Consider the following 21,794-nt stretch of genomic DNA (forward strand, 5'->3'; position numbering starts at 1 on the left):
GAAACACTTGGACCAGAAGATGCAAAAAAATACAGAAGTGTTGTAGGTGCTTTACAATATTTGACCCTTACATGTCATAATATTTAGAAGGACTTGGAATTCAAATCACCAAGTTTTTGTCCATGCTTGTCGCTGCATATTCTGATGCAGATTGGGCAGGGTGTGCTGATGATAGAAGATCCACAGGTGGCTTTGATGTGTTTCTGGATACAAATCTTGTGTCATGGAGTGCAAGAAAACAGGCCATTGTCTCAAGATCCAGTACAGAAGCTGAATATAAAGCTTTAGCAAATGCTACTGCTGAGGTAATGTGGATACATACATTACTCTATGAGCTTGGAATTAAGGCTCCTCAGGCTGCGAGGTTATGGTGTGATAATATTGGTGCAACCTACCTCTCAGCTAATCCTATTTTTCATGCACGCAGAAAACATATCAAAGTTGATTCCCACTTTGTGAGAGAAAGAGTAGCTCGAAAGCTACTTGACATTCGATTTATACCAACTGGATAGCAACTTGCTGATGGCTTCACAAAACCTCTCACTACAAGAAGGTTGAATGAGTTTAAGTACAATATAACCTTCGCAAAGTGCATACGGTTCAGATTGAGGGGGAGTGTTAGAATAAATTGTATAGGGATAGGAGACTAGTTTGAATTGTAATCTATCTTCTATCCCTTCTTCTATTATTCTCCACCTAACAATGAGATCGATCTCTATCTCTCTCTCTCTCTCGATCGATCGATCGATCGATCGATCGATCGATCTCCTCTTCCTTGTAAGCCATGACAAACCCTCAATGTATACAATGCGGCCCAGACGAAGGGTTCTACGCTTCCCACAATATCTTACACATACTACCTCTGTTCCTAATACAAGCCCTGTTAGAGATTCCAATATGGTCTACATACGAATAGGAAGTAAAATGAGTGAATAAAATACGTTTACGTACATCTGCATGTAGTTTGTATTGAAATCTATAAAAGGTCGTATATTTAGAAATGGAGGGAGTATTATTCTGGTCAAGCCTTTATTGAATTTTCCATAGCACATCACAATATCATTCGCTTATTACTTGCTTGTGATTGGTACAACTACACACAACATGGTATGGTACGTGGTACTACAAACTAAGGAGATTATCCATAACAAACACACTGAGAAACCGATTACCGAACCTCGAGTCTGACGACTAAGGTCCTTGCAATTGAACACAACTACACAAGCCAGGTAAGATCACCGACTAATGGAGAGTTCGACCATCTCCATCCAGGATCGTGTCCTTGAAAGATCCACCACTTGGGATCATGGGTAGGACATGTTCCTGGTGTGGGACGATGACGTCCAGCAAGTACGGGCCTGGTGTCTCAAGCATCTCCTTGATGGCAGCACGAACTTCGCTCTTGTTTGCCACTCGGACCGCAGGGATACTGAAGCCTCTGGCAATTGTGATGAAGTCTGGGTAAATCACACTCCCCTTCTCCGGGTTGCCTAGGTAGGTGTGTGCTCGGTTGGCTTTGTAGAGTATGTCCTCCCACTGCACCACCATACCCAGATGCTGGTTGTTAAGAACCATGACCTTCACTTGGAGGTTCTCAATTCGGATCATTGCCAACTCTTGGATGTTCATGAGGAAGCTACCGTCTCCATCAATGTCGACCACAGTGACACCTGGGTTGGCCACTGCGGCACCAGCAGCTGCCGGCAACCCAAAGCCCATTGCCCCCAGCCCACCAGACGACAACCATTGTCTAGGCCTCCTATAGGTGTAATACTGAGCCGCCCACATCTGATGCTGCCCAACGCCGGTGGCAACGATTGCCTCCCCATTTGTCATCTCGTCCAGCACCTGGATAGCATATTGCGGTGGAATGGCTTCACCAAATGTTTGATAACCTAGGGGAAACTCAATTCTTTTCTGCTCCAACTCCGAGCACCAATCACGGTAGTCAAAATTCCTCTCCCCAATGCTCCCTTCTAGCAGAGCATTCATACCCTGCAAAGCAAGCTTGACATCTGCACAAATTGAGACGTGTGGCTGCTTGTTCTTCCCAATCTCCGCGGGGTCAATGTCAATGTGCACAATCTTGGCCCTGCTCGCAAAAGCCTCAATCCTCCCAGTCACGCGATCGTCGAACCGCACACCAAATGCAAGCAACAAGTCAGCCTTATCCACGGCGTAATTGGCATACACGGTCCCATGCATCCCAAGCATGCGCAGTGACAGCGGATGGTCGCTAGGAAAGTTACCGAGACCCATCAGAGTGGTTGCCACCGGGATGCCCGTGAGCTCAACAAAGCGGCGCAGCTCATCACCAGACGCAGAGCATCCGCCACCAACGTAGAGAACGGGTCTCCTGGCCTCGGCCGCAAGGTGGATGACTTGCTCGAGCAGGTCAGTGGCCGGCTGCTCGGGCAGGCGCGCAATGTACCTGTTGGGTAGCTGCATGGGCGTGCCCCAGGACGGCACAGCCATGTGCTGCTGGATGTCCTTGGGGATGTCGACCAGAACAGGCCCTGGACGTCCGGACGACGCGAGGAAGAAGGCCTCTTTGATGATGCGGGGGATGTCGTCCACGTCGAGAACCAGATAGTTGTGCTTGGTGATGGGGCGAGTGACTTCCACGACCGGCGTTTCCTGAAAGGCGCCCGTCCCGATCATGTACCGCGGGACCTGGCCGGTGATGGCGACGAGTGGCACGTGTTAGACTAAGTATATAGTATATATACGTGTTGTAACATAATCTGTATTTATACGGTTCCCTCTTATAAATATATGACAGCCGTGCCCATCAAGGGCATCGAGCATTGTTCCAAACCCTAGTTTGTCTAACATGGTATCAGACGACGCGTTCGATCCGCGCCGTGCTTCCGCCTCCTCTGCCGCCGCCGCGTCGCCTGGGCTCGCCAAGGTGCCTCGGGGTCGCACCCGCCTGCGCCCCGATCGGCCGTGCCCCGATCGCCAGCGATCCAATCCGGCCCCGATGCATCAGGCGCTCGTGCATGGCCGGCCCGCGATGCGTCTGGAGTCCCTGCATGGCCGCCTCACGATTCGCATGGTGTAGCTGCATGGCCGCCTCGTGATCCATCTACTGCACTAGCGAATCCATCCGGCCCCAATACGTCTGGCGTCTTTGCATGGCCGTCTCGCGATTCCTCTGGAGCTCCTGCGCGACTGATCTACCCTGGGAATCAGCCCCCTGATGTGTCGCCCTACATCGGGACTCAAGCGCATGCTGCGGCGCCGGCCTCCGCCCCCCTGGTGCTCCCGTTCAGGTCCCCTACGGCGGGTCGTATCCAGCACCGTACGTCGCGCCGTCGCCATCGCCGTACGTCGCGCCAGTGCCGTATGCTTCGTCCTCTGCGGTGCCCTACGAGGCGCCGTACGGCGCGCCCTATGCGGCCTCTGTGCCGTATGTCGCGTCGCTGCAGCCCTACGGCGTACCTCCTACGGTGTCCTATGGTCATCACCAACACTACCGTGCGCCTCCGTCGGCCGATGCGCTGATTCCGTATAGTGCTCCTCCGATGCTCGACTCGCAGCTCTCCGCACCGGTGGCTGAACCAGGACCGTTCCACTTCGCTCATCTGGTGACGGTGAAGCTCTCTGCTGATAACTACCTCCTGTGGCGCGCTCAGGTGTTGCCACTGATGCGTAGTCACTACCTTGAGGGGTATGTCGACGGTACGCTGCCGTGTCCCCCGGCCATGGTTCCGGTGCCCTCGGCTGATGGTGGCTCCGTTGTCGTGGTTCTAAGTCTGACAGTAGAGTGGGGGGTAGGCATGGAGAGGCAAGGTTCTAGCTATGGAGAGGTTGTAAACACAAGAGATGTACGAGTTCAGGCCCTTCTCGGAGGAAGTAAAAGCCCTACGTCTCGGAGCCCGGAGGCGGTCGAGTGGATTATGTGTATATGAGTTACAGGATGCCGAACCCTTCTGCCTGTGGAGGGGGGTGGCTTATATAGAGTGCGCCAGGACCCCAGCCAGCCCACGTAATGAAGGGTTTAAGGTGTATTAAGTCCGGGGCGTTACAGGTAATGCCCCACATAAAGTGTCTTTAACTATCATAAAGTCTACTTAACTACAGGCCGTTGCAGTGCAGAGTGCCTTTTGACCTCCCGGTAGTCAAGTGAGTCTTCGTGGTCGAGTCCTTCAAGTCAGTCGAGTGAGTCTCTCGTTGGTCGACTGGAAGGTGACCTCTTCTAAGGGTGTCCTTAGGCAGGGTACTTAGATCAGGTCTGTGACCCTACCCTAGGTACATGACCCCATCATTAGCCCCCGAATGGATTGAGGCTTTGAGTGATGGAGGAGTTGATGCTGTTACCGATTAACCTTTGCACACTGGTCGTGCGTTGTTCTGAATCCAGAGAATCTCTTCGTTGATAGTGAGCAACTTGTCTTCAGTCGACTCGATCCATTCTTTTCTTTCGTCGAGTGATCTTTCGGGCTTCGTCGATTTCCGAGCGACGGATCGCAGAAAATCCCGCGCCTGACAGACTGATCTGCCGTTCGCGGATTCCGCGGGATGCGAAATTTGGGGAAACGCGCGAAGCCGAGCGGACCGCGGCGTTCGGATGGGACGGGACATAGACGCCTCGATCCCCGCGCCGCTTTCTTCGCCACGTATCCCGCCCGTGTAACAGTTCCAGGATATGATTAGATCGACCGGGCCCACCTGTCATCCACTAGGAAGGAATCTTATAAATGCGCCCGGCGAGGGTTTTCTTTGAGCAGTGCCTCAGCATCCTCTCTCTGCCCTCTCCGTCTTCGCCCAACGCGCTCGCTCTCGCCTCCGCACCACTTCTCCTCACGCGCCTCGCCGGTAGCCATGGTCAAGGAGAAGACGGCGGCGCTGGAGCGCGCGAAGAAGGCGTCGGCGACGGAGAAGGCGAAGGGGAGATCCACCAGCCACGGTGGGTCTTCGTCTAGATCTCGCCTGCCGAAAGGCTGGGTCCAGGGAGATTGGATCCAGTCGACCATCACGGAGAAGGATCTCCTCGACATGGCCAACGAGGGCCTGATCCCCCATGGAGCTGCGAGGCTTCCGGGGAAAGAGTGGCAGCCCCAGCCGGAAGAGGGTGAGTGCGTGCTTCTGGCTACCCATGTCGACCGCGGATTCTCTTTACCGCCGAGCATTTTCTTCTGTGGTTTCTTGAACTTCTTTGGAGCGCAACTCCACCACTTCACCCCGAATTCTATTGCCTATCTTGCCGCGTTTGTGTCTATGTGTGAGAGTTTTCTGGGTTGTCGACCGCATTGGGGCTTGTTCAAGCACATATTCACATGTCGCTCTCAAACCGTGAAGAAGGCGAGCCCAGGCGATGAAAGAACCCGAGTGGTCCAAATGTGTGGAGGTCTGGGGATCCAGGTGAGGAACAAGAGCACCTTCCCAGCCATGACATTTCCCGAGTCAGTCAGAGGCTGGCAGTCGACCTGGTTCTACTGCCCGGATGAGTCGACGCCGGGGCAGTCGAGTGGACTTCCTCAATTTACCATGGACCGAGTGAACAAGCCCTCCTCTCTGAAGTTGATTCCGGAGGAGAAAGCTGACGTGAAGATGCTGATGGAGCGCGTAGTTCAGTTGGTTCGGGAGGGAGTGACAGGTATGGATCTCCTGGAGGTTTTCCTTAGGCGCCGAATCCAGCCTCTTCAGTTCCGGAGCCATTGCATGTGGTTGTACTGCGGGACTGAGGATGTGACTCGGGTCAATCCAGAAATAGTCGACGATACCACTCTGGAAAGGTGGATGGCCGCTGTTACTGGGAACAAAGATAACCCTCGCGGAGCCAGAAGGATTCCTCCACTCGACTGCCACAGCGATCCAAACAAGGTATGCCTGCTCCACTTCCCATTGTATTCTCGTCATATTTATCTCTGTTTTCTCTGCCGATCGGTCGACTGATCTTTGTCTTGTTGTCCATCAGGCCCTCACTGAACTGTACTCAATGCCCAACGGAGCGCAGGCTCCGACTGAGGAGGGAGAAGCGAGCGGGGGCGAGAGCCAGGAGGAGGAGTGGGACTCGGACGCCGCTGAGGCCGATGATGATGACGATGACGATGATGATGATGACGATGAGGACGAGGAAGAGGAGGAGGAGGAGGAGGTCGCACCACCGCGCTCGGAAAGGCGGTCGAAACTTGTCCATGATCCTGCGACCGAACGCGGCGAAGGGGTTGCGACTGCTACACAGTCGACCAAGCGCCCTCGGACCACCTCTTCGGCGCCGACTGAAAAGGCGTCGAAGCAGCCCAGGGCGGCCCCATCGAAGCCGACCAAGCACCTGCCGAAGATGAAGGTGTCCATCCCCACCATATTAGGGTAATCATGTTGCTTAAGTCTTCTTGTTTTGTGTGAACTTTGTCTCTAGTTGGCGCTGGAGTTAGTCGATTGATTCTTTGGAGTTGCAGTGCTGCTACTTCTGAGACCTCAGCCCGGGCTGATGACCATGAGATGGAGGACGCAGCAACCTCAAAACCAAGTACTATACTCTTAACGCCATTTTTAGTCGACTGACTCATGATCTCTAACTCTGATTCTTTTCTGTAGCTCGATCCAATGTTGTTATCACTCTCCCTGATGATGATGAAGATGAGGAACCACTGAAGCACAGAATGAGAAGGAAGGCGTCTGCCAGCAGGGTGACCCAGGATGTGACGGTGCCTGAGACTCTGGTCGCGGCGGAGGAGAACACCACTCGACACACCGTGTCCTTCGCAGATCCACTGACGAGTGCCCCGCAGCCCTCCCTCTTCACGACGCACCACGTCCCAGAGGACCAAGCTGGCGCGGCGAAGGAGGCGATACGCCAGGCAGGAATCATGATGGAGCAGTTGAAGACCATCCGGGATGCGAGCCAGGCAGCTTACGACGCCAGTTCTGCCCTCCAAAGCAATGTTCAGGTCAGTCGACCACCGTTTGTTCTGTTAGGATATGCTACCAAAAACTTTTCCTTTCCAGAATTTATAGTAGTCACCCACTGGGTGTGTCGATTTAAACTCCGTGTTAGCGGGGGCACGCTGAGTGCACCCGCTGGGTGTAGTCCCCAAGGCTAAGGTCGGCTGCTGGCAGTCGGCCTTAGGCTTTATAATTTCAATCTTTCTGTCATTCGACTATGGCGACTGGATTTCGCAAACCGGTCGACTGGTCGACTCTGTCTTCAACAGGATTAGTGGGGGCACGCTGAGTGCACCCACTGGGTGTAGTCCCCAAGGCTAAGGTCGACTGCTGGCAGTCGGCCGTAGGCTTTATAATTTCAATCTTTCCGTCATTCGACTATGTCGACTGGATTTCGCAAACCGGTGGGGGCACGCTGAGTGCACCCACTGGGTGTAGTCCCCGAGACTGTGGTCGACTGCTTGCAGTCGATTACAGTCTTAAAGAATATATCTCTCTTTTTTTTTGAGGTCGACTGGTCGACTCTATTTTCAACAGGATTAGTGGGGGCACGCTGAGTGCACCCACTGGGTGTAGTCCCCGAGACTACGGTCGAATGCTTGAATTCGGCTGTAGTCTTAGAAACGCGTGATTTTTCCTTTTCCACTCGGAAGTGAACTATATTTGACATTTAGTCGATTGGTTCTTCGCAGAACTCCTGTGATCTTGTGGCTCACTATTCTGAGCTGGAAAATAAGCACGTTCAGCTCGAGCTGAATTTGAAGCTGGTTCAGGAGAAACTGACGAAGGCGAAGGAGGAGACCGAAGGTATGTTTGGTGAGACCTTGACGACTGCTTTTTCCCTTCATTTGTTTCAAAATATGATCTTGCTGTAACTTGCAGGTAAGGTGAGGGAGGCCCAACGGAAGAAGGACCTTGAACTAGCTGAGAAGGTCAAGCTTGTTGACAAGAAGTTAGCTTCAGTCGCCAAGCTTGAGCAAGAAAATGCCAATCTGAAAGCTGCTCTTTGGAAGAAAAAAGATCTGGAGGCCTTCCTGAATGGTCTTGCCAAGAAGCTGTTTCTTATGCTTGAAGGTAAATCTCTATGGTCGGCACTCGTTTCCAAACGTGGTTTTTTTTTCATTCGACCATTGTCTTGACTCGGTGATCGTCCTTGCAGAATTTTGTCAAAACTTTGAAGAAGAAACTAGCCGGCTGGAACCAAACCTTGACCCCGTCAATTCTCCGATAACCGACGAAGTTGCCATGAATGTTTTCCGACTGGAGTCCCGTGTTGCAGCTGTCATGGACTATCTTGCAAGGCTGAAGGTCGCCACATCTCGCATCGACTCGACGCTCTAGCCCGGGGAGACACTTCAGAACGACCTCGAGTCGCTGATGGCTCGCTTGAACACGATCCCTGGTCGAGTGCAGGAGTGGAAAAAATCCTCGGCTCGGTGTGGTGCAGATGTTGCTCTGTGTCTGGCCCGAGTCCACTGCAAAGATGCGTGAGAAGACAAGCTGGCGGCCCTCCGGGTGGCCAACACCAAAAAACACGACTTAAGGTCCTTTATGGAAACTTTCCTTGCGGCTGCCACTCGGATCGCAGACGGAATTGATCTTGATGAGTTTGTTGCACCTTCCAGCCCTCCACAGGAGGGGTAAAAAACTTCTTCTAAGCTCGACGCTTTAAATTGGCCTCGGTATGCCGAGTGGAATTGTAACCGATAAACCTTAATGGGCTTAGCGCCTGAGCACTTTCGGTTCCTTTAGATATCGATTCGAACTTGAATTTGGTGCTTGAATATGATTGCTTTTGGCTCGAAATGTCTTTTGCAGGTTCAAAGCAGGGCGCCTTTACTGCAATCGACTTATTCCTTAGTCCACTTAGGTGAGCACTGGGCTGCGGCTAAGCCTCCGAGTGGATGTCTGGCTTACCACTCGGTAGGATTTTTATAACTTAGGCGAGTACTTGGACTGCAGCTAAGCCCCCGAGTGAGAGGTTTGCTCTTCACTTGGTAGGATTTTGATAACTTAGGCGAGCACTGGGCTACAGCTAAGCCCCCGAGTGAGAGGTTTGCTCTTCACTCGGAAGGATTTTGATAACTTAGGCTAGCACTGGGCTGCAGCTAAGCCCCCGAGTGAGAGGTTTGCTCTTCACTCGGTAGGATTTTTATAACTTAGGCGAGCACTGGGCTGCAGCTAAGCCCCCGAGTGGAAGTCTGGCTTACCACTCGGTAGGATTTTTATAACTTAGGCGAGTACTTGGACTGCAGCTAAGCCTCCTAGTGGAAGTCTGGCTTACCACTCGGTAGGATTTTTTATAACTTAAGCGAGTACTTGGACTGCAGCTAAGCCCCCGAGTGAGAGGTTTGCTCTTCACTCGGTAGGATTTTCATAACTTAGGCGAGCACTTGGACTGCAGCTAAGCCCCCGAGTGAGAGGTTTGCTCTTCACTCGGTAGGATTTTCATAACTTAGGCGAGTACTTGGACTGCAGCTAAGCCCCCGAGTGAGAGGTTTGCTCTTCACTCGGTAGGATTTTCATAACTTAGGCAAGCACTTGGACTGCAGCTAAGCCCCTGAGTGAGAGGTTTGCTCTTCACTCGGTAGGATTTTCATAACTTAGGCGAGTACTTGGACTGCAGCTAAGCCTCCGAGTGGAAGTCTGGCTTACCACTCGGTAGGATTTTCATAACTTAGGCGAGTACTTGGACTGCAGCTAAGCCTCCGAGTGGAAGTCTGGCTTACCACTCGGTAGGATTTTCATAACTTAGGCGAGTACTTGGACTGCAGCTAAGCCCCCGAGTGAGAGGTTTGCTCTTCACTCGGTAGGATTTCTAATAACTTAGGCGAAACGGATTCACAGCTAAGCCTCCGAGTGGGAGTCTGGCTCACCACTCGGTAGGATTTTTTTACAAACTTAGGCGAAACGGATTCGCGGCTAAGGCACCCACTGAGGGGAAATTTTATTGGAATAAAAAGTGACAAAAATTATGGAGGAACTATGACACTATTATTTTGAGGTCCATGAACTACAGAAGTACTTTATTGCAACTCATCCGAGTGATAAAACTTAAGTGTAAAATGGGCGGAGTAGATCCGCGTTCCACGCTCGGGGCTCGTCGATATCATGCTCGACGTTGTAAAGACTGTACGCCCCGTTGTGGAGAACTTTGGTGACGATGAAGGGTCCTTCCCAAGAAGGAGCAAGCTTGTGTTGTTTCTTCTGATCCACTCGGAGAACTAAATCTCCTTCTTGGAAGGCTCGACCTCTCACATTTCTGGCGTGGAAACGACGCAAATCTTGTTGGTAGATGGTCGACCGGATCAGAGCCATCTCCCTTTCTTCCTCTAAAAGGTCGACTGCGTCCTGCCGCGCTTGTTCAGCTTCTGCTTCGTTGTAGATTTCAACTCGAGGAGCATTGTGGAGAAGATCACTCGGCAAGACTGCTTCAGCTCCGTAGACCAAGAAGAATGGAGTTCTTCCGGTCGACCGATTAGGTGTGGTCCTCAGTCCCCAAAGCACCGAGGGAAGTTCGTCGACCCAAGCTCCAGCTGCATGCTTGAGATCACGCATCAGTCGGGGTTTCAGTCCCTTGAGAATCAGGCCATTGGCTCGCTCTGCTTGTCCATTCGACTGCGGTTGAGCGACTGAAGCGTAGTCGACTCGTGTGCCTTGAGAGTTACAGAAATCTCTGAATTCCTCCGAGTCAAAGTTCGACCCATTATCCGTAATGATGCTATGCGGGACTCCATATCTGAATATTAGTTCTCTGATGAAGCTAACAGCAGCACCGGCGTCAAGGTTCTTGATTGGTTTAGCCTCGATCCACTTGGTGAACTTGTCGACTGCCACCAGTACATGCGTGAAGCCATTTCGCCCTGTTCTCAAAGGACCGACCATGTCCAACCCCCATACTACGAAAGGCCAGACGAGTGGGATGGTCTTCAGAGCCGATGCAGGCTTGTGCGACATATTCGAGTAGAACTGACATCCCTCGCACTTATCCACTATCTCCTTTGCCATCTCATTCGCCTTTGGCCAGTAAAATCCGGCTCGGTATGCTTTGGCCACGATGGTCCGAGAGGACGCATGATGACCACAGGTCCCCGAGTGGATATCATTGAGGATGAGTCGACCTTCTTCTGGTGTTATGCACTTCTGACCAACTCCAGTCGCGCTTTCTCTGTATAATTGTCCTTTGATTACGGTAAAGGCCTTAGATCGACGGACGATCTGTCGAGCCTCTTCCTCATCCTCCGGAGCTCTTTTCTCAGGATATACGCGATATATGGAACTGTCCAGTCGGGAATGACCACCAAGACCTCCATGATCAAGTCGACCACCGCTGGGACTTCAACCTCAGTCGGATCTGTGGCACTCTTGGGCTGTGGAGCTTCTTCGGTGAAAGGATCTTCTTTGACTGACGGAGTGTGTATATGCTCCAAGAACACACCACTCGGAATGGCTTCTCTCTTGGAACCTATCTTTGCTAGATCATCAGCTGCTTGATTTTTCAGTCGGGGTATATGATGGAGCTCCAACCCCTCGAACTTCTTTTCCAGCTTCCTCACTGCACTGCAGTATCCAGTCATGGCTGGGCTTCTCACGTCCCACTCCTTCATCACTTGGTTGACCACTAAATCCGAGTCGCCATAGACCATCAGGCGACGGACGCCGAGTGAAATGGCCATGCGCAACCCATATAAGAGGGCCTCATATTCTGCCTCATTGTTGGAGGAATCAAAGTGAATCTGGAGCACATATCTGAGCTTATCTCCTCTGGGGGAAACCAGGACAACCCCAGCACCGGAACCATTCAACATCTTAGAGCCATCAAAGAACATGGTCCAATGCTCCGAGTGAACTTCAGTCGGCTGCTGCTGTTCAATCCACTCGGCGAGGAAATCTGCTATTGCCTGGGACTTAATGGCTTTCTTTGCCTCAAACTTGATATCAAGGGGAAGAAGTTCAATCGCCCATTTAGCCACTCGACCAGTTGCATCTCTGTTGTGCAAAATCTCTGATAGTGGAGCGTCGCTGACGACTGTGATGGAATGATCAGAGAAATAATGAGCAACCTTCTTTGTGGTCATGTATATTCCATACACAAGCTTCTGATAATGAGGATATCTCTGCTTGGATGGAGTCAAGACTTCAGACAAATAATACACTGGGCGCTGAACTTTGAGAGCTTTTCCTTCTTCTTCCCGCTCGACCGTAAGCACAGTACTGACGACTTGTCCTGTGGCTGCGATATAGAGCAACAGAGGCTCTTTGCTGATTGGAGCAGCAAGCACCGGCTGGGTGGAGAGCAGAGCTTTTAGCTCGGCAAACGCTGCATCAGCTTCTGGAGTCCACTCGAACTTGTCTGCCTTCTTCATCAGTCGGTAAAGAGGCAATGCCTTTTCACCGAGTCGTGAGATGAATCGACTTAATGCGGCCAAGCATCCAGTAAGCTTCTGGACATCGTGCACTCGCACAGGGCGTTTCATTCGGAGAATAGTGCCAATCTTCTCTGGATTAGCGTCGATTCCTCGTTCGGAAATGAGAAAACCGAGTAACTTGCCACCAGGAACTCCGAATGTGCACTTTGATGGATTGAGCTTGATATCATACCTTCTGAGGTTGGCAAATGTTTCGGCGAGGTCAGCGAGCAGGTCGGAACCTTTTCGTGACTTGACGACGATATCATCCATATACGCTTCCACATTCCGACTGATTTGAGTGAGTAGACACTTCTGAATCATTCGCATAAATGTGGCTCCGGCATTCTTGAGGCCGAATGGCATGGTGATATAGCAGAAGCACCCGAATGGAGTGATGAAAGCTGTTTTAACCTCGTCGGGTCCGTACAGACGGATCTGGTGGTACTCGGAGTAGGCGTCTAGAAAAGACAATCTCTCGCATCCCGCGGTCGAGTCAACAATTTAATCTATGCGAGGGAGAGGAAAATGATCTTTCGGGCAGGCCCGGTTGATGTGCTTGAAATCAATGCACATTCGGAGTGATTTGTCCTTCTTAGGAACCATGACGACATTAGCGAGCCACTCGGAGTGGTATATCTCTTGGATAAATCCTCCCGCCAACAGTCGAGCCACTTCCTCACCAATGGCTTTTCTCTTCTGGACGGCGGACCGCCGAAGAGGCTCTTTGACTGGTTTTGCAGATGAGTCGACTCTTAGGCGATGCTCAGCCAGTCCCCTGGGAACACCTGGCATGTCAGCGGGCTTCCATGCAAAAATGTCCCAGTTCTCACGGAGGAAATGGATGAGCGCTTCTTCCTATTTCGGGTCGAGTGTTGTGGAGATGTGGGTCGGAGCTGCATCGGGGTCGGTCGGGTAAATATGAACAGGCTTCGTCTCACCGGACGACTGAAATGCAGATTCTGTGGCGGGTTTCTTGGATCGCAGCAAATCACTCGGATCTGCATTTTGCTTGTATTCTTCGAATTCGACCGCTGTCACCTGGGAATCGGCAATTTTTGAGCCCTTCTGAAAGCACTCTTCTGCCTTTTTCCAATCACCGGTGACAGTGATCATTCCTTTGGGGCCGGGCATCTTCAATTTGAGGCACACGTAACATGGTCGAGCCATGAACCGTGCGTAAGCTGGTCTCCCCAAAATGGCATGATATGCACTCTAAAAATCCACGACCTCAAACGTCAACTTTTCTTTGCGAAAATGTTTCGAATCACCAAACACCACGTCCAGAGCTATTTGGCCGAGTGACTCGGCTTTCTTCCCTGGAATAACTCCATGAAAGCTCATGTTACTGGTGCTCAGTCGGGACATCGGAATGCCCATTCCTTTCAGTGTGTCTGCATACAACAAATTCAGCCCGCTACCACCGTCCATTAGCACTTTTGTTACTCGAGTGCCTTCAACAACTGGATCGACCACCAAAGCTTGCCTCCCAGGGGTGGCAATATGAGTCGGATGATCAGATTGGTCGAATGTGATGGGTGTTCGGGACCATTTCAGATAATTTGCTTTTGCTGGGGCAACCATGTTCACCTCACGGTTAATAACTTTCAATCGACTCTTGCTTTCCACATCTGCAAAGATCATCAGAGTGGAGTTGATATGTGGATATCCTTCCTCACTGTCCTCCTTGTCTTTGACCTTGTCCGACTCCTTCTCCTTGTCCTTAGACTGTTTTCCCTGAAACTGCTGGATCAGGAGTCGACATTGGCGAGTGGTATGCTTCGGGTAGATGATATTCCCCTCTTCGTCTTTCTTCGTGTGGATGTGACACGGCATATCCATCACGTCGTTCCCTTCTTTATCCTTCACCTTATTAGGGTTCCAGGATCCTTTTGGTTTCCCTTTAAACTTTCCCTGAGTCACGGCCAGAGCCTCTCCAGGAGCTGCCGGTTCAGCCTTCCGCTTCTGTTTCCGACTGGTGTTTCCCTTTTCCGACTGACTCGGCTTGTGCTTGCCGCTTCGGAGTCGGTCTTCTTCTTCGCCGTTGGCGTACTTGGTAGCAATCTCCATCATCCGACTCAAGGTCATGTCACCGGTTCGACCAAATTTCAAACTTAATTCTCTGTTCTTGACACCATCCTTAAAGGCGCAGACTGCCTGATGATCAGACACATTCTCCACAGTATGGTGCAAAGTGATCCATATCTGAATATACTCTCTGAGAGTCTCATTGGTCTTCTGCACGCAGACTTGTAGCTCCGTCAATCCAGCCGGTCGCTTGCAAGTTCCTTCAAATGTTCTGATGAACACTCGGGACAGATCTTCCCAAGTGTAAATGCTGCTAGGAGGTAATTGAGTCAACCATGCCCTGGCAGAACCTTCCAGCATGAGGGGCAAATGCTTCATGGCCACCTCGTCGTTCCCACCACCAATCTGAACCGCCCCTCGGTAGTCCTCAAGCCAAGTTTCAGGCTTAGACTCGCCAGTGAACTTGCTGACTCCTGTTGCCAACCTGAAATTGGGAGGGATAACTGCGGCTCTGATAGCTCTGCTGAAACATTCAGGACCAGAAACATGCACTCGACTGCTTGTGGGCGCATCTCTGTCGAGTCCACCTCGATGGGCTCTGTTCCGGTCGACCAAACCTTGCACGATAATGGATCGCGCGTCGAAGCCTGGTTCTCGGGGGTCGACTAGAACTCTTCGCCCCGTACTGGGCTGACGCCTGTCATCTTGCTGCCGAGGAGCGTAAGACCCACCCCTCGGAGGGGAATTGGGCACTTGACGCCTATCATCTCGGTCGAGTCGGTCACCATATTGGTCTCGCCGATTCTCGCGCCCTTCACACCACGGAGGCGATCTGGGGCTGTGAGCCGACTGAACCGTATTCGCAGCGACAGATCGACTGTGAATTCTGTTGCGCGACTGCGACACGGCCGAATTCTGATCTCCTGCTGCCCGGAGCAGATCCCTGATCTGCATCAAGCCTCTGCCAGCTTCTGACTGAGAGGGCTGGATGGACTCTGCTATATGGGTCGCAGCTGCTAAATTCTGGATTGGGGTTCGATATACCTGAGTCGGCGGGAAGAGTTGACGTCGACTGGTGTCGGGAACTCGTTGCCGCGCGCGCTCGTCGAGTGCTCGCTGAAGGTTCTCCAGTCGAGTGCGTTCGGCCAAATTGGCCAAACGTGCCTCCTCCAAGGCGCGAGCCTCGGGGGTTTCTCCTGCGATGGGAGTACGCAGGGCATCCACGTTCCTGCGGCGAAGTTCCTCTCTTTGCAGAAAGTTGAGTGGCTCGGGCTGGTACTCTTCGTGGTCTCGTGCGGGGTCGCCTCTGTCGCCTGCTCCACCATCACGGGCGAAGCCAGGGGGACTGCGAGGCCCGTCGACCATCAGGATTTCCGCCGCTGGATCACTGCTATCGCACTCGGATGCAGTCTCTACGGAGCCAGTCGACAGATCGAACAGGCCGTAAAGAGATTCGTCGGGCTCGATTGCCGCAACTTGAGTGGTGGCCGTCTGGCGAGCCACCGCGTGCCTCACCCACCGCTGAAGCCTCGACCGGCCCGAGCGCTTGCACTGGCGGAAGACCGGGAGGGTGGCTGATGGGGGAGTCGACCGATACGGGGTCGATGGTTGCCGCAGCAGAACGCCGCGGACACATGCGCGAAAATGCGTCGCACCGCGGACGGGGAGCGCATCAACGTCGAGTGGAGCCTCCTGGAGCCAGGCGGAGTCGTCGGCGATGAAGGTGAGAGCGCCAAGACGGATCTCTCGACCCTCGACCAAAACTCCAGCAGCCACCATGATGAAAGTATTCGGAAGAATCGCAACTTCTCCACAAAATCGCTAAAACACCTGCCCCACGGTGGGCGCCAACTGTCGTGGTTCTAAGTCTGACAGTAGAGTGGGGGTAGGTATGGAGAGGCAAGGTTCTAGCTATGGAGAGGTTGTAAACACAAGAGATGTACGAGTTCAGGCCCTTCTCGGAGGAAGTAAAAGCCCTACGTCTCGGAGCCCGGAGGCGGTCGAGTGGATTATGTGTATATGAGTTACAGGGTGCCGAACCCTTCTGCCTGTGGAGGGGGGTGGCTTATATAGAGTGCGCCAGGACCCCAGCCAGCCCACGTAATGAAGGGTTTAAGGTGTATTAAGTCCGGGGAGTTACAGGTAATACCCCACATAAAGTGTCTTTAACTATCATAAAGTCTACTTAACTACAGGCCGTTGCAGTGCAGAGTGCCTTTTGACCTCCCGGTAGTCGAGTGAGTCTTCGTGGTCGAGTCCTTCAAGTCAGTTGAGTGAGTCTCTCGTTGGTCGACTGGAAGGTGACCTCTTCTAAGGGTGTCCTTAGGCAGGGTACTTAGATCAAGTATGTGACCCTACCCAAGGTACATGACCCCATCATCCGTCATGGTGACCAACCCTGCTCATTGTCGGTGGATCGCTCAGGATCAGGCTATTCTGGGTGCCATTCAGTCCTCGCTCACTCCTTCCGTGGCTGGCATGATGGTCTTTGCCGCGACGTCGAGGGATGCATGGGCCACCCTCGATTCCAGCTTCTCATCACAGTTGCTGGCACGTTCTTCTGCCATTCGTAACCAGCTGGGTGAGGTCAAGAAAAATGATCTCTCCGTCACGACCTTCTTCAACAAGGTCAAAAGTCTGGCCGATACACTGTCATCTATTGGGAAGCCTCTTGGTGATGAGGAGTTTACTTCGTTCATTCTCAATGGGCTTGATGAGGACTATGATTCTCTTGTTGAAAACATCAACGGACGTGACACCCCGATGCTGCCTCGCGATCTCTACGCGCGCCTCCTCAACACCGAACAGCGGCTTGCTGCCCGTCGCTCCGTCGGCGTCTACACGGAGGGTCCCTCTGCGAACGCTTCTCTCCGCGGGGGTGCTCGTGGTGCCAAGCAGAAGGCGCCGCCGTCCACGGGCAACCAGCCCCGTCCTCCCGCTCCACCTCCTCCGACGGCTGGCCGCAAGCGGCTACACTGTGAGGCATGAGGGGGTGGGGTTGAGTGTCAGCTTTGTGGCATTGAGGGGCACTTGGCGTCTCACTGTCATCGTCGCTTCAAACGTGATTTCCTTAGCATTGGGAACAATGGGAAGGGTAACGAGAAGCAAGCTGCTCTCGCCACACAGGAGCCTGGGTTCACTCCTTCGTACTCGGTGGACCCTGCATGGTATATGGACACAGGCGCCACGGACCATTTGACGAGCCAGCTTGACAAGCTGGCCACTCGCCAGGCCTACACCGGTCATGCTCAGGTCCGCACTGCCAATGGATCAGGTATGCCCATCTCACATGTTGGTCAGGCAACTCTTCTTTCATGTACCACTAAAGCCTTGCGTCTTCTTGATGTCCTTCGTGTTCCTTCAGTCACACGTAGTTTACTCTCGGTTCCTAAGTTAACTCGTGACAACAATGTGTTTGTTGAGTTTCAACCTTTCCATTTTTTTTGTTAAGGACCGGGACACGAGGGACGTTCTACTTAGTGGCCGAGCTCGCGTGGATTATATGCGCTTGATGTGCCACGAGTCCATGCACGAGTTCCTCAAGTTTTCAGTGGTGTTCGGGTGTCATCGTCGCAGTGGCATTCTCGCCTTGGTCGTCCTGCCACTCCCATTGTGCGCCATGTGCTTCATCGTCATAGTCTTCCTGTCGAGTCGAGTAATAAGGAGTTTCTAGTGTGTGATGCCTGTCAACAAGGCAAGAGTCATCAGTTGCCTTTTTCTGTATCGAGTCATGTTGTCAAGACTCCTCTCGAACTTGTGTTTTCAGATGTGTGGGGCTATGCCCAAACTTCTGTCAGTGGTCACAACTATTATGTCAGTTTCATCGATGCTTTCAGTCGCTTTACTTGGATTTATCTTATTAAGCGCAAATCTGATGTGTTTCATGTCTTTATGCAATTTCAAGCACATGTTGAGCGGTTGCTTAAGCACAAAATTATCAATGTTCAATCCGACTGGGGGGGTGAATATCGTAATCTCAACACCTTCTTTCAGAAGCTTGGCATCTCACACCATGTGTCTTGTCCTCATACACATCAGCAGAACTGTGCAGCTGAGCGCAAGCACCGTCACATAGTTGAAACTGGTCTAAGCCTTCTTGCACATGCCTCTGTTCCTTTTAGGTTCTGGAGCGATGCTTTTGTCACTGCTTGTTTTTTGATAAACAGGACTCCCACACGACTTCTTCGTATGAAGTCTCCTCTTGAGGTGTTGCTTCATGAAACTCCAGATTACTCCTTCCTCAAAGTGTTTGGTTGTGCGTGTTGGCCACATCTTCGTCCGTACAACAAGCATAAACTTGAGTATCGATCAAAAAAATGTGTGTTCCTTGGGTACAGTCCTCTCCACAAAGGTTACAAGTGTCTCCACATTCCAACGAATCGTGTTTACATTTCCCGTGATGTTGTCTTCGATGAGACTGTCTTTCCTTTTTCCACGCTCACATCTTCCACTGATACTCCCGTCACCGAGTTGCACTCTTTTTCAGTTTTGCCTGATCAATTTGTGGATGCTGCATATTCTCGTCTATTGTTGCCTAACCATGGTGCAGGGACTGGGCGAGGTGCACGACTTGAGCTTCTTGAGGATGATAATGAGGCCTCACCTGCGCCAGCCGCCGCTACGCCGGCTGCGCCTGCTGCTACACCGGCTGCGCCTGCTACTACACCGGTTGTGCCTGCTGCTACGCCGGCTGCTCACGACGACAATCGCGCATGCATGGGACATGCACGTGGATCCGACGAGGCACCCACGTCGCCTGGGTCCGTGGCCTCGTTGTCGCCTACGCCGGCCGCGGCGCTGTCGCCTGGGTCGCCTGGGCCGGCTGACCCCGCAGCGTTGCTCCCTGGGCTGGCTGCTCCCGCGACATAGTCGCCTGAGCGGACGGCTTCGCCGATCGTTGCTTCGAGAGGCTCGTCTTCACCAACCACTCCAGGCACGTCTTCTTCGCCGCTGATGGACAGTGGCTCCTCTGTGGTGGCTGCTCCACCGCCACCGCCGCCTGTCATCCTGCGTCCTCATACTCGCAGCAAGAGTGGCATCTTCCAACCGAAGAAGCGCACTGACGGCACTGTTGCATGGCTTGTGGCCTGTATGGCGCATACTGAGGCCGACCCTACGACTGAACCACGACATTTTCAGGCAGCACTTGGCATTCCACACTGGCGTGCTGCGATGGAGCAGGAGATTCATGCTCTTCAACGAAACAACACTTGGCGCCTGGTTCCACCTCCATCTGGTGTCAATGTCATTGACTCTAAATGGGTATTCAAGGTGAAGAAACATGCTGATGGTTCCATTGAGAGATACAAGGCACGTCTGGTTGCCAAGGGATTCAAGCAACGGTATGGTATTGATTATGCAGACACATTCAGTCCTGTTATTAAACCAACCACTATTCGTGTTCTTCTCTCCTTGGCTGTTACTCGAGGATGGTCGCTTCGACAGCTTGACGTTCAGAATGCTTTTCTCCATGGAGTTCTGGAAGAAGAGGTTTATATGCGTCAGCCGCCCGATTTTGTTGATCCTGCTCAGCCACATCATTTATGTCGTCTTGTCAAAGCTCTTTATGGTCTGAAGCAGGCCCCTCGTGCGTGGCATGCACGTCTTGGCGCTGCTCTTCGTGCTCATGGGTTTGTGCCTTCTGCAGCGGACACGTCTTTGTTTATCCTTCAGCGACCGGAGGTGACTATGTACATTTTGGTCTATGTTGATGACATCATCATTGTTAGCTCATCTGCTACTGCTACGGATCGGCTGGTGTCCTCTCTTGGTGCTGAGTTTGCTGTTAAGGATCTTGGGAGACTGCATTATTTTCTGGGTCTCGAGGTTCTTCATTCTGATGGTGGCTTGACTCTTACTCAGAAGAAGTACTCCCAGGATATCCTCCGTCGTGCAGGTATGTTGCAGTGCAAGCCAGCTACGACTCCCATGTCTGTCACGGACAAACTAACTGCTCTTGCTGGTGACTTGCTTTCTCCTGAGGATGCCACTGAGTATCGCAGCATTGTTGATGGACTGCAATACTTGCTCATCACTCGACCAGACATATCGTTTGCAGTGAACCGTGTGTGCCAGTATCTTCATGCGCCGCGTGATTCTCACTGGTCCGCTGTTAAGCGCTTCTTGCGCTATGTTCGTCACACTGGTTCATATGGTCTTCATCTTCAGTCGGCGCCTTCTGGACTAATCTCCGCATTTTCTGATGCCGACTGGGCTGGTAGTCCTGATGACAGGCGATCCACGGGGGGACATGTTGTATTCTTTGGACCTAACTTGATCGCCTGGCAAGCTCGCAAGCAAGCTACGGTGTCCCGGAGTAGTACTGAAGCTGAGTACAAAGCGGTTGCTAATGCCACAGCTGAGATCATGTGGGTGCAGTCGTTGCTTCGGGAGTTGAAGGTCTCTCCAACTCAGCCGCCTGTCCTTTGATGTGATAACATCCGTGCTACATACCTTTCATCCAATCCAATATTTCATGCCCGAACGAAGCACATCGAAGTTGACTATCACTTTGTGAGGGAACGTGTTGCTCAGAAGCTTCTTCAGATCAAGTTTGTTTCTTCTAAGGATCAACTTGCTGATATTTTCACTAAGCCCTTGCCCTTGCCTTCTTTTGAGGGATGTCGACGCAATCTTAACCTTCTGAGTGTTTCAAGACATAGTTAAGATTGAGGGAGGGTGTTAGACTAAGTATATAGTATATATACGTGTTGTAACATAACTTGTATTTGTACGATTCCCTCTTATAAATATATGACAGCCGTGTCCATCAAGGGCATCGAGCATTGTTCCAAACTCTAGTTTGTCTAACAGCACAGAGTCGAGATACGCATCGGCGAGCGCGGTGACGAGGTTGGTGGCACCGGGGCCGGAGGTGGCGATGCAGACGCCGGGCCGGCCGGAAGCGCGCGCGTAGCCTGACGCGGCGAAGGCCTCGCCCTGCTCGTGGCGGAGCAGGTGGGTGCGGATGGTGGGCGAGCGCGTGAGCTCCTGGTGGATCTCCATGGACGCACCGCCCGGGTACGCGAACACGTCGCCAACTCCACAGCGCTCGAGGGCCTCCACGAGTATGTCTGCGCCATTTCGCCTAAGCGTTGTGACGGTGGGAGAAGAGGAGGCCATGGTGTTTAGAGCGTACCCTTATTTAGATGCAAAGAAGGCCAGAATCCTTAGGAAAACACCCGCACTCCTTGGCTAGAAACACAGCTCTCACTGGAACACTCGCAGATGCTTTCCTTGCCCTCATTTTTATAGGACACATCTACATGCATGTATTATATATGGGATATAATGTGTGGAAAATAATTCAATTTTTCTTAAATTGCTAGATATGGGTCACGTTTTGTAAAGGGAAAAATGGGCTCCACGTATACGTGATTATTTTGGAGACTTCGATACTGTTTCGGTAGGCAACGTACCCGCAAACGCCAGGAAACCAACGTGTGTTAGTTTCGGGTCAAAAGA

The 21,794-nt window shown here is 52.1% G+C and overlaps 1 protein-coding gene across 1 annotated transcript; it reads right to left on the minus strand.

Moving 5' to 3' along the window:
- Nucleotides 1-1,242: 1,242 nt before the first annotated feature.
- Nucleotides 1,243-21,488, minus strand: LOC123133512 (acetolactate synthase 1, chloroplastic-like). The gene is made up of 2 exons (XM_044552991.1): nt 21,148-21,488; nt 1,243-2,701 (listed from the first exon to the last, which is right to left on the minus strand). Exons 1-2 carry the CDS (start codon nt 21,450-21,452, stop codon nt 1,243-1,245), a joined length of 1,764 nt encoding a protein of 587 aa, XP_044408926.1. The 5' UTR covers nt 21,453-21,488.
- Between the last annotated feature and the right edge of the window lie 306 nt (nt 21,489-21,794).

This window comes from Triticum aestivum, chromosome 6B (assembly GCF_018294505.1).
Source record: "Triticum aestivum cultivar Chinese Spring chromosome 6B, IWGSC CS RefSeq v2.1, whole genome shotgun sequence".
Taxonomy (NCBI): domain Eukaryota; kingdom Viridiplantae; phylum Streptophyta; class Magnoliopsida; order Poales; family Poaceae; genus Triticum; species Triticum aestivum.